Genomic DNA, 12,946 nt, shown 5'->3' with positions numbered 1-12,946 from the left:
TTTCTTCAACGTAATGTTACTCTGGTAAATCCCATAGAGCCCTTTGTGGAAGGATAGGGAGAATGCTTATAATTATTCTTGTGATATTACAGAGTCCTTCCTCAAGGGCACTCAGCCTCTCTTTTAATCACTGAGATCTGGGTCTGTGAAATTATATAAATCTAAAAATTGGATGAAGGACCTGGATTTCCCATTAGAACAGCTGATGATAGTGTTCTGCTCATCAGGTCTCTCTCTCTCTCTCTCTCTCTCTCTCTCTCTCTCTCTCTCTCTCTCTTTCGGTTACATACACATACACACACGCGCACACACTCATACACTTGTCAAGTAATCACCCAATCAGCTGTTCATTTGTCTCATCCCTTAAAACATTGTGATTTATTAGCCATTGCCACAGATTCCTGCAGTCAAGGCAAGCTGATTGCTACCACAGACTTCTGCCCATTTCAATAATTACAACCATCTTATAGCTGATAGTTAAGTATTGTCACCTGGGCTCTGCATTCAGAAATCCCAAATCCCCACTGATACTAGGGAGACTAGTTCCATAGCATCCTCTACTCGTAATAACTCCGACCTGTGGAGGACAGACATCACCAAATTTTTTCAAAGATGTTGATGTCCCCCTCACCAGTGAATTCATTATTAACTGACTGAAGGTAATGTCCTATGAATCCTCCCAGGGAACAAAGTCAGATGTTAGGTTCTAGATGTCACGTAACAAATCCACTCGACCATTCCCATCTCCCTGAGCCTTCTGACATCTTCTTTTATGTTATGCCAATCCAATTTCAGCATCCCTACCTTATTTTTCCTATTGACGATTATCACATTCAGCAGCTGTGGCTTAGAGTAAAATAGGAGGCCAAGAAGATCTGAGGCTAATGCAAACGTGTAAATTAATATGAAGGAAGCCTGATTTGCAAGAAGCTTACTACCCTGTTTCCCCGAAAATAAGACCTAGCTGAACAATCAGCTATTATGCGTCTTTTGGAGCAAAAATTAATATAAGACCCGGTTTTATTGTACCATGACATAATACTGGGTCTTATCTAACGTAATGTAATATAAAACCGGGTCTTATATTAATTTTTGTTCCAAAAGATGCATTAGAGCTGATTGTCCGGCTAGGTCTTATTTTCAAGGAAACACAGTAGTAGAGATGGGTGGAAAAGGAAACTACTGGGCTATAGAATTGGAACTTATCATTATCTTGTACCTATGTATATCAACCAAAATATAAACTGAATTGAATTGACTTGTAGATTGTAGGATTAGTGAACTACTGCATGTGAAGCTCCTGTCAACTTACATGCTGTGGGGACAGAGTCCCAGAGAGCAGTTTCCAGGCTCTCACCTTACCTGTACGGATGCTGGCTTGGGTGGTGGATGGCCATCAGGTGTGACTGGTTGGCCATCAGCTGTAACCAGTTAGCCAATTAGCCACTAATATAACTGCCGTGGCTGGGTTGGTTGGTTGGCAGGCAGAGAAGCAGGCGGCAGATTGCAGGTCTTGTGTGGGTCCTACTTCGTGTGTCTTGCCTGGCTGGCCGCCAGCGAGACTGGGGGACAGGAAGAACCCTTATTGGGGTACTGGCGAATGTTTGCTTTTGTATCTTCAACTCAGCTGCCAACGAGAATGTAGTGGTATGACTCCGCTATCTATGGCTCCATTGGTGTTTCGTTTTGGACTCACCATGTCCTGTGTTCTTATGCGGGGAGTGGGCATAACAGAATCCCGGCATAACAGGTGCTCAATAAATAGTAGTTTTAAAAAAATCTCTATCATTTAAATCTTTATCTTAGGACACAGCTCCTGGCATGTATACATTTGTATTACAATAAACACATGCTGAATTAAAATTTCAGGCTGGAGCTAATGAGGTCCTTATCCTGTGTCTGCCAGCAGCAATCCTTTCAACTGCTGTCGATTTTACATTCACTATCCTAAATGCTGTCCTCTAAAACTCCACTTTGTGTTCTTTTTTTTGAGGAAATAGCAAAAGTAAAATAAAATAAAAATCCAATAAAGTAATCGTAAGATGCCACTATAGATGCGGGGGGGGGGGGGGGGGAAAGAGGCGTAGACAGTTGGTATGTGTGTGTGTTTTCAATTTCTTGTCCACTAGCTAGGAGAACAGAGTTCCCTTATCCTCACAAGTTCTTTCTTACAGGTTTGAGTTTCTCTCACAACGCCTACACGAGACTTTGCACGTGGAGGAAATCCAATAAATTAAAAGTTTCCAAAACTTCCGCTTGGAAAACTGAGAGTTGAAACGACAACGGCGAGGAAGGTTCGGAAGAGGGAATAGGAAGTGCGGAAATACATACACGACGGGAGCTAAACTACATTTCCCAGGAAGCCACGGGCTGGGCCTACAACACCCATCATGCCTATGTTCCTGTTGTCGTGACCGGTTCGTGGATCCCCTTTCCCAAGGAGCACCGAGAAAGCCGAGGAGTCTGCACTGGTGCAGCAGCGATGGCTCTTACCTGCTAGAGTATCTTGAGCCTCGGCTATTCAAACCTTTGCCTCGCTTTTTGAGGCAAAAAGATAATAATCGGTGTCTCGCCGGACCATGGGCCACGTGACCAGTCCCGGTCATGTGACTCCGGAGCCCAGCGGCTGATGTCTGTTACCCTGACAACTGATGGACCTCTTACAGACCTTCCGGCAAAGCGGGGAATTCGGAGACCAAAGTAGGTGAGGCGTGGACACTTGCTTCCAACTCGCCGGCCGAGACTGGCTTCAGAGCTTTAGTTACAGGTCATTGCCTTCCTCCGCCTGGACTCCTCTGCAAGTGCGTCTGTCTTCCCGCCAACTCCGGAACCCGTGCTTCCTGGAGCAGGGACCTGGCCGAGCCTAGGACCCTTTCGGTGAGTTCCGGCTCTGAATGAGAATTGGGGCCAAGGCCTTAACCGCACACACCCTGTACTGATCAGTGATGCTAATGAGGGGGAGAAGGTGTTAATCTGCAGGTTGAGCCAAGTGTTGTGCGGGTCTCCCCACACACCCTTCCCTTTCTCCCCACCCCCGCCTCTGCGAAAGGAAACTGTGGGGTGAGCTGCCTCTAGGAGTTACAGTCCAGAAGCTGGGGCAGATCTGGAGTTGAGTTATTTAGAGGGACAGGGGAGAGCTTTGCGTTACAGGTCACTACTGCATGGTTTCTGTTGGCCTTCCCTCGCTCCAGAAGAAACATAACTCGTTCTGATTGATTTGTATACGCCATTAATTTTAGGTAGATTTTGAATCTTAATAGGTTTAATTTTTCTGTATTTGGAAACGTCCCCATATCTGGAAACAGTCTATTTTGCAATATTGTTAATGTGGATTGATAAATAACTAGCTGAATCTTAAGACAGCAAAAACTCTATCCTGGATTTTACACAAAAAGCCGGTCTTTTGGATATGCTAATTTATAATTTTTTAAAAGATTCCTTGAGAAGGCCTGGTGTTTTGTTTTTTGTTTTTTGAACACACACACGCACATTAATATGTATAGATTTAAGGGAAAGGGTGGAGGCCACCCTTTAACAATTGGATGTTAACAATAAAAATGTATTTCTGGATCCTAAGTACAAGGTAAACTTTGAAAGCTGCTTTTCCAAATCAGTTTATGAATGAATTAGGAATCTTGTCCAGCTTACTGGTCCATAATTGTGCATATATACTAAATCGTAAGATAAATGTCTGAGGTTTAAGTCTGGTTGTTTTTGTCATGTGATATAAATTTCCTTAAAAGATATTTATCATCTTTCGATATTTAGTGTTTCCAATGTTGTAAATACTTTGGAATGTTTACTTTGGGAAGTGAAAATTACTGAGCATGGCTCGCTATTCCAAAGAAGAACTGGATGAAGAGTTTGAACAGTTCATGAAAGAGGTAAGTTGATATTTTTAAAAGCTACGTTGTCAATTTGTCTCATAGGAAACTCATCCTTCAGTTCTCTCTTTCACCTGTAAGATACAATCAGTCCATCACCAAGCTCTGTCAACTCTAGTTCTCTCCCTTTTCACTACCACCATCCTAGTCCAGGACACCAGTATCTGACTGGGGCTACTGCAACAGTTCCCAAGTACTGCCCAGCATTCCTTCCCCAGTCTGTAGCCAACACGATCTGTTACATAAATCAGACTCTATCCCTCCTCTATGTAAAACATACTCTCTTGGCCTCGTATCACGTATAGAATAAAAGTCCGAACTCCTTCCCATCGTTTACAAAGCCCTGGATGATTTTGATCATTTCTATCTCACTGACTTTATACCACTCTTCCTCCTTATTTACTTATGTTACAGTGGCCTTTATTCTCCCCTAGATATGCCAAGCTCATGTCACATTAGGAGCTTTGCACTAGCTGTTCCGTCTGCCAATACTGTCCCCCTATTCTTCACATGGCTGGTAAAGATCTCATCTTAAATATCACTGCCTGGGAGAGGTTTTTGTTCTGTTTATCCAGGAAAAATGTAACCACCAAGTCATTTAGTATGCCGTGTATTTAATTCTCTATGTAGCACTTAGCATCATTCGTTATTTCACTTGTGTAGGTCTATTTTCTGCCTCCCATTATAAGAATGTATGGTCTATGACGTCATGGCTATATGTTCATTGCTATCCCTGCAGTGCTTAATAGGCGCTTAATAAGTGTTTGTTGAATGAATGAATTTGAGGGTTATACCACATCATACAGGTATGTATTTATATAAACGGAGAGGCCTTGTAGAGCATTCAGGAGAGTCACGTTTTAAACTATACTAACCTTGTTCATAAAGGGAGCCTGATGTATGATACAGTAGAAAGAATCTTACTTTCATTATCTAATAGGAAAAATAATGCCTATTTGGTGGGATTGTTGTAAGGTGTTTTTTTTTTTGTTTTTTTTTGGTAAGGATTTTTAAAAGCGTGCACCAATTGCCAGGATGTAGTAGATATTCAGGACATGAGTCTAATTTCCCATTTGAAAAACTGATTTTTTTGTTTTTATATCAAAGATAGGCACATTTAAAAAATTAAATTTATGGGAAGTATTTTCACTGTAAAAGATAAAAAGCAATACAGGTCAATTTTTTTTTCTTCTACCCCTCATCTACCACCCCTCCAACACTCTCTCTCTTTCTCCCTCCGTCCTTGCCTCCTTATTTTACTTCCTCTCTTTCTCTCATATTCAATCTCAATGTATAAAAGCTCTTATGTTATAGATTTGGGTAAAGCATTGTCTCATTTTTAACAATGAAATCATGATTTTAGAGTCATGTTAACTTCTTTCGTGATTTTGATAAATTATTGTTCAAACAGTTTGTTCAAAGATAAGATTTACGTATCTTTGTTTTTAAGGAGATTAGTGGGACCAGCTTTTTTCATACAACTTTGTTGAGATGTCACATACCATACACTTTACCCATTTAGAATGTATAATTCAATGAGTTTTAGTATACTCAGAGTTTTGCCGCCATCACCACAGTCACTTTTAGAACATTTTCGTCACACCAAAAGAAACCCTGTACCCATTAGCAATTACCCCCTTTCCCAGCCTTAGTTACCATTAATCTACTTTCTGCCTCTGAAGATACATCTATTATAAACATTTCATAGAAATGGAATCATAAAATACGGTATTTTGTGACTGGTTTCTTCAACTTAGCAATGTTTTCAATGTTGTAGCATATATCAGTACGTCATTCCTTTTTATAGCTGAATAATATTCCATTGCATGGTTTTACAACATCTTGTTTACCCACTTATCGATGGACATTGGACTTCTTCCAACTTTTGGCTATTATGAATAATCATGCACAAGTTTTTGTGTGGATGTATGTTTTCATTTTTTTGTGTGTATATACCTAGTAGTGGAAATGCTGGGTCATATGATAACTTTATTTTTAAACTTTTTGAGGAACTCAGACTGTTTTCTAAGTGACTGTGCCATTTTACATGCCCACGAGCAGTATATTAATATATTAGCATTCCAATTTCTTCATATCCTCACCGGCACTGTTACTATCTGGGGACCAGCTTTTTTGTTTTGTTTTTAATGATAGTAATCTGGAAAGTAGTGCGGAAGGTCGTCAAAAGTGAGACTACCCCCCATGTATTTGACAGTAGGAGCGGCATTCTCCATTTCTTTTCGGATTTTTGCCACAACCCTTGAAAGTCGGTGCTACTGTGACTATTTTTAACAGATGAATAAACTAAAAATGCTAATTTTCCCTAAGCAACAGAGCTAGCATATTTTAATGTTGAAATTTGAACTCCGGTCTGTCAGGCCCCCAAAACCTATACTCCTTCCATACTTTTATGTGGCCATGTGGCCATGGGATTTAGGAGGAGTAGACTGAGTCTGAGGCAGATTCTCAGAATTTGGTGAACAGTGAGATGTAGGGAGGAGAGAGAAATGGAACATTTCAAGGTGATAGTGAAGCTTAGAGACTGAGTGGAAGGTGAGGCAACTGAAATTCAGATGGGATGAGGAATATTTTTTTTCCTCCCTTCTCCCTTTTTCTTGTCTGGTTTTCAGGAAAGGCAGTGAGTTCTTTTTGAATATTTTATAGTTGACGGTCTTAAAAGTCATTGAGGTAGAGCTGTTTGGTTGGCAGGTGGAAATGTGTGCTGTCATCTTGGAAGTTTAAAGGTCACTCTGGTAGCAATGGCCTAGTTGGGGGACTACACAGTGTCATGGAAATTGGACAGGTTTTCGTTACAGAGACCTCAGTTTGAATCCCAGCTCTGTAACACCAACAGGAGCAACTTGAGCAAGTTGCTTAATCTCCGTGAGCCTGTTTCCCCATCTGTAAATCTCTACTGAATTGCTTAAAGATTGAGATAACCTGTGAGTAGATCCTGACAGAGCAAGTATGTAATAAATGTTGGTTTCTTCTCTAGAAAAAGCATAGAATGAGGAAAAAAGGACATCTTGGGGAAGTCTAGTATTAAAGAAATGGGCAAAAGAGCCCAGAGCTATTTAAATAGGTGGGTGGGAAAGTTCACTGATGTGAAGTATAACTTGGAGGAAGTGATAACTGCGAAGTCAAAGGAAAGGTTTCAAGAAGTAAGAGTTGGTCACCAATATCCGATTCCATATGATCAGGGAAGATGACTAACAGTGGCCATTTATTAGTGGCATTTAGGAGGCTTTTGGTGCCTGGAGGAGAGCTGTTTTGGATGAGAACCAGTTTTTAAGGGGTTGAGCAGTGAACTCAAGACGTTGGTATATAAAAGAAAAGCGATAGTATAAAAGGGAGGTAGGAATAGGGAAGTTTTCCTGTTAGTTTTTATGTTGCCTTTTTTTTTTTTTTTTTTAAGTAGAGTAGACATAGTGTTGATTCTTTAATTCCACAATTGTGCCAGGTGTGCTAGGCCCTGGGGATGCAGTGATGAGCACGTTTATAATCTGAGGGAAGGAAGGAGAGGGGAGAGAGGAGGGAGTGTAGGTACAAAGGTGAAATGGGATAACCGAGGAAGTAAGGACCCAGAGAGGTGGGAAGTGATCACTCTGCAGGCTCTCCTTGGAGTGGAGGAGAGAGGCAAGCAGTGTCCTAACAGGAGAGTTTAATGGTGGGGTAAGGAGGTGGGTTTTTACTGAAGGTCTTTATTTTCTCAGTGAAGAGAGAGTCCAAGTTATTGGCTGAGAGTGAGGCGGGTAGATTGGGGTTGGAGCAGAGGAGTTTGTTAGGATTGTAGTAAAATTTGGACTAGAAAAGGACAAATAAATGTTTATTCAAGTTTATTAATCATTGTGACAAAATGATAATTTCTATGGTAAACACCTGAAATTCAGTTCTTCATGGTGTTAGAATTTTGTGTTCTAGAGTAATTTCGGTTATTTGGTTATCAATCGTTATTTATTCTTTGACCCTAGAGAATGTCTGGAAGAGGATTGTATTTTTCTTTTTTTTCCTTTTTTAATTGTTTCTTGATCAAGTTTTCTTTATTTCTCTGTTGTTGTCTTTGATGTTTTTCTCCCTGGTTAGTTTACTTGTTTAATTTTGGGTATGAAATCGACGTTCAGAGATGTATGCTTAATTTTTATTTTAGCCACATATGTTTAGAAATACGAATTTATGCATTGTTGCTGAGAATATTGCTGAACTGTGAGACAACTAAGAGAAACATTTTTAGTGATGAATCTGGGATTTTCACATTTAAAATTCAGTAGCTTATATCTGATTCAGCTTTCAGATGATTCTTTTGAAAATTCAAACAAAACACATAGACAACCCAAAAGAGAAGTGAAAAAGAAAGATACACTGCCGTGGTGGATAACTGAAGATGATTTTGAAGATGGTGGTAAATATTGCTGATTTCTCATTTCAAATTATTTGACCACAAGGGGTCAGTCAAAGACTTTTAATTCTGGATTTTGTTACTGTACTATAAATGCAGAGGGTGCCAAAAAGAATGTATACACATTTTAAGAAAGGAAAAAGCTGTATTAAAATTGTAATACAGTGAATGACACTAGCATTCATTTGATTAATGCCATCTTTTGAGCAAACATCATACTACACATTGTTACTGTAATTCAATTCAACTTCGAAAAGTAATACATAGATAACATCTCTTAAAATGTGTACATTTTTTTGGCACCCCTGGTATATACAGAAATACTAACTGTGAATTTTTGAGGTTTGAATTGATCTTCATATTACTTCACTTTATTATATAGTATATAATTGAGAATCTATGTTTCTGCATTATTAGGTTATTTTACATGGAGATAATTTATATTTATTCAAATTAAGATGATGAATAATACAGGCATATTTATATATTTCCCTGTTTAATGGTAAGTTGATTTAAGGTGATTTAATAAAATATTCTGACTATATTAATGTCATTGCATGGGGAAGATTTTAACAAATCCATAGATATTGGTATCGCAATCTGTTAATAACAGTAGTAAAAAATATAATTTATTGTCTTAATGGTAGAGAACTCATTGCTGATCCTGTGAGGCACATGTGTAAACCTTTCGTAGAACTATCCCTTGTTCCATCTTTACTGATGGAAAATTGCTCTCTGGAATGTTTCTTTGAGGTACGATATATGATAGTGCTGTATTTGTAAGGAACCCCAGACTACTTCTGTGAAGTACCTATGGTCACACTGTGGGTCATTTTATAAACTGATGAGATTTCTATGTCTCTTCTCCAGGGGAAAAATTTCCCCAGGGCTTTTGTTTTTCCCCATAAAATTGACCTTGAATTCCTTAATCTGACAGTTAAGGCTCTACATAACCTGACTGGAACCCTCCTTGCTAGCGTCATGTGCTCCAGCCACACTCGTTTATTCCCTTTCTCCTGGCAACACCATTGGCTCCATGCCTCTGTACATTAGCTCATGCTTTCTTGTCACCAGAATGCCTTTGCTCTCCTTCTTCCGTTCAGTAAAGCTTGGCATTACCTCTTTTTGCAGTACTTCCCTAACTCTTCTAGCTCCTGTGTAATTACCGTGTAATAACAAATACGTAGCTCCTCCTTTGTTTCCGTGTCAGAACAGCACTGTAGCACTACACATCCTGTTGGCAGTCATGACCTACAGAGCTCCCCCGAGGCTGGGAGCTTTGTGAGGGCAGGAAACACTTCTTTTTCCTTGTATCGCCTGACCCTCAATAATGCATAATAAATGTGTTCAACAAGTGAACGTTAGAGTGGATTTGATAGTCTCTTCTTTTTTCTTCTTAATAGCGTAAAATAAAACTATTGTGTTATTTGTGACTGCCTTATTGAAAAATTCAGTGTTTTCCTAAGTCACTCAACCATGCAACAATGCTAAAGCTTGCATGTGAAGAATCCTTTCTTAGAATCTTTCCTCCATTGGTGCTTGCAGAGGGTGTTGTATGATGTAGTACTCCAAATTTGGAATTGTTGGCAAAGATTTGAGACTTAATTAGCATTAAAGTCTCTTTTGTAGAAAGTAATCAATCAGTGATGGACTGTACAAACTCATCCCAAAGGGAAAGAATAGGTCCTAGACCAACATTTGAATGTAACCTGACTAAAGTGATTAATAATTTAAAAAATAATAATTTATCAATAAGAAATGGATTTGATTAATAAGGGATGTAAACAAGGATACTTAAGAAAAAACTCTGACAATGTTCCTTTAATCACAAGGGAGAGGGTTTCTCTTTCCAAGAGCATAACCTGGTCCTTGGTTCAATCGTTTGAATTTCACACAGTTTTATGGAGTTCATGTTACGTTCTGAGTCCTGGGCACTAATATACTCATACAAAGAAAAGATATGGTTCCTGCCATCAAGAGTGTAGAAGCTTCTGAGGGAGAAGGGAATACCCTCCTGAGGAGAGGCACACATTACCCATCTGAGATAGACACCATTCAGCATCAGCATTGAGCAACTTCAGCCTTACAACTTTGCTTTCTCTTTCGATCACCATAAAGGTAAAATGTTCTGCCTGGAGGTGAAACTATCCAATCCTCCTGCTAGTTCTACTCTTCATCAAGAACTAAATTGGATCTCGGTTTCGGTTCTAGCAGTCTCATGAGCTCAGTTTAGTGTGGGTGCCACCCCTGAGTCCGGCTTCGGAGCCAGAGTGAGGCCCTGGGTAGACTCCACCACAGCACCCCCGCCGTGTCACGCGCTTTGTCCTTTGACGTGTCTACATCTTGATTTTCAGTAGCTGTGGAAGTTATTTGATCTATGAAATTATTATTCACACAAAGCCATAAAATAGATCCTTGAACCCTTTCCAAGACGATACTAATTAGGAAGTTGAAATCAGAATTTGTGACTTGTTAATAAAGCTTCCTTCTAAGCAAAAGTGGTATTTTACTAATCTTAATGTTTATATCACATAATTTTTTACTTTTTGCATATACCAGTTTTTTACAACAAATAGGTACCAAGAAATTGTGATACTGCATAACTTTTTCAGTGTTTTCTACGGCATTTGGAATAAAGAGCAGACCCTACCACTGGCCTGTGAGGATGAGCATGGTCTGACCATTGGCTCCTGCTCTGGGCTGATTTGTACCTGGGCTTACCCTCACCCTCTAGACCCACCTGCACTGGCCCGTTTGCATCCTCAGATGTGGCCTGCCCTTTCCATTCTTGACTCTTTGTACTTCTTCTTCCCCCTGCCTAGAATTGTCTCCCTTTTCCAGTTCACCTAGTTATTTCCTATCCTTCCTTCACATAGGGCAGAAGACACTCTTGAAAGTGGCATAGTATCCTGTATTAAGTACACTGCTTAAAAATAATTTTTTTTAATCTTGTCTCTTGTCACCCTCATACAAAATGTTGAAATACTCTACTTAGTAAGATACATTGCAAACAAATAGAATTATAGTTTTTCTTTTGTGAATTTTAGGTCTGATGCATTTTTATTTAATAAACTAGATTTATTTTGTAGCAACTAATCTACAAAATTAGTATAATAGTATTACTGTATTGTCATAGTGGTCAAAACAGTTTTCTGAACATAAATGTCCAACTGTATTAAACTCCATCCCAAGGACTGCTTGGAACACATGTAAGCTATTTGAAAACAAAGAAGACTTCTCAGCCTATTATGGAATTAGAAGAGGAAGCTGCTGAAAGGATTCAATTTCTCAAGAGCAGTGGAACCTCTATCATAAGTCTTGACAGCTTAGAAACAAATGGTAAGAAATGTGAAGCATGTGAATTGACAGGTTAATTACTATGCTTATTATCAGAATTTTTACAAACATTAACTCACAAATATCTTGGAGCCTCCTTTATGAAGCACATAGATAGATTTAATACCTCTGTAGAAGGTTTAGAATTACACTTCTAGAGCCTTATTACTTTGCATATTGATTATGAATATAAATCTAAGTTGGTGGGTACAAGATTAAGTATTTTTTAATTTTACTATGTAATATCAATAAATTCATCATTAAAATTTTATTGAAATTATGTATGCTAATAAAATGTATTTGTGCTTTCCATGTAGAGATAGTGGTTTCTGAGCTCAATCATAGTCCTCTCGATTTGGGATTGGACACATTAGAAGAACAAGAGGAAAAAGAGCAGTTTTTTGCCAGACTTGAGAAAGGCTTAACATCTTCCATTGATTATTCAAGATTAAATAAGGAATTGGATTCTAATGACTCCACACATTTTACAGCTTTACGTAGGTAATGTAAATACAACATAAACTAATCATTGAATGATTCTGTGTTTTTCTCTATTTTTGGAAAGCTGATATATATAGGCTGATATATATGTGGACTTAAATGGGTAAATATTATAACAGGCAAAAGTTAAATCTTGTTTTTAACTCTCCTCTCTGTGCATTATGTTGGTCAGGATTTATTTATTTATTTTTATATGCATGAACTATATTGATGAGTATTCGAGAGCCCACTCTGCCTCCTGATACCTATAATTTCATGCCTGAGATACGATTGAGACTAATAGCACATTGCCAAAAGACCTTACTAGGAAAGTAATTTATCAAGTGATTTTCCACTGATAAGGTAAATAAGAGAATCCAGGTAGCTGTTATAAAGTCAGGGAATAAAGGAACAGAAAGGGAAGGGGGAACCAGCGAGCAAACACAGGTTTGGTCTGTTTCCTGCCTTTGTGTATATTTGACTCTAATGATTATCAGAAAACCTCATTTATCCTGGAAATCCTACTGGTTGACTGAGCTGGTCCTCTGTAAGTATGGTAGACCTTTGACATTCTCAAGACCTTTGTGAAAGCTGGGATGTTTAATTTCCTCAGTTTCATTTGTCTTTTAATTTTTTAAGTTATAAATGAAAGATTATAATTTTAAGATGTTAAGAACATCAAACTGTGATTATGTTAAGGGTCAGGAGACTCGAGTCTGTGGTTATTAGAGCACCTGGTCTCCGCATGATGCCTAGTTTCTTACGGGTGGTACACAAAACAGTGCCTGTCATGAACTGGGTAGGGTCTGAGATTTTTACCCTACTTGGAAGCTGCACAAGTTAGCCTGCC

General features: G+C 38.9%; 1 protein-coding gene across 5 annotated transcripts in view; it reads left to right on the top strand.

Annotated features, from left to right (window-relative positions):
* The first annotated feature begins 2,229 nt into the window (after positions 1-2,229).
* The window catches only part of CEP162 (centrosomal protein 162), a 73,386-nt gene continuing 62,669 nt past the window's right edge, over positions 2,230-12,946 (top strand). The window contains exons 1-5 of one of the 5 annotated variants that reach the window (XR_012496660.1): positions 2,230-2,877; positions 3,769-3,884; positions 8,169-8,283; positions 11,473-11,619; positions 11,934-12,117. Coding sequence is in view for 4 of the 5 variants with exons in the window: in XM_019729511.2 (XP_019585070.2) it covers positions 3,828-3,884; positions 8,169-8,283; positions 11,473-11,619; positions 11,934-12,117 (503 nt within the window). In the remaining variant the exon portion in view is untranslated. Of the gene's footprint in view, positions 2,878-3,768; positions 3,885-8,168; positions 8,284-11,472; positions 11,620-11,933; positions 12,118-12,946 lie in introns of those variants that run through there. The other 4 variants (XM_019729511.2, XM_074333260.1, XM_019729510.2 and 1 more) reach the window with 4 other exon arrangements.

Source organism: Rhinolophus sinicus, linkage group LG05 (genome assembly GCF_036562045.2).
Source record: "Rhinolophus sinicus isolate RSC01 linkage group LG05, ASM3656204v1, whole genome shotgun sequence".
Lineage (NCBI taxonomy): Eukaryota > Metazoa > Chordata > Mammalia > Chiroptera > Rhinolophidae > Rhinolophus > Rhinolophus sinicus.
The sequence above is the reverse complement of the archived record's forward strand: the minus strand, read 5'-3'. Positions and strand labels throughout refer to the sequence as shown.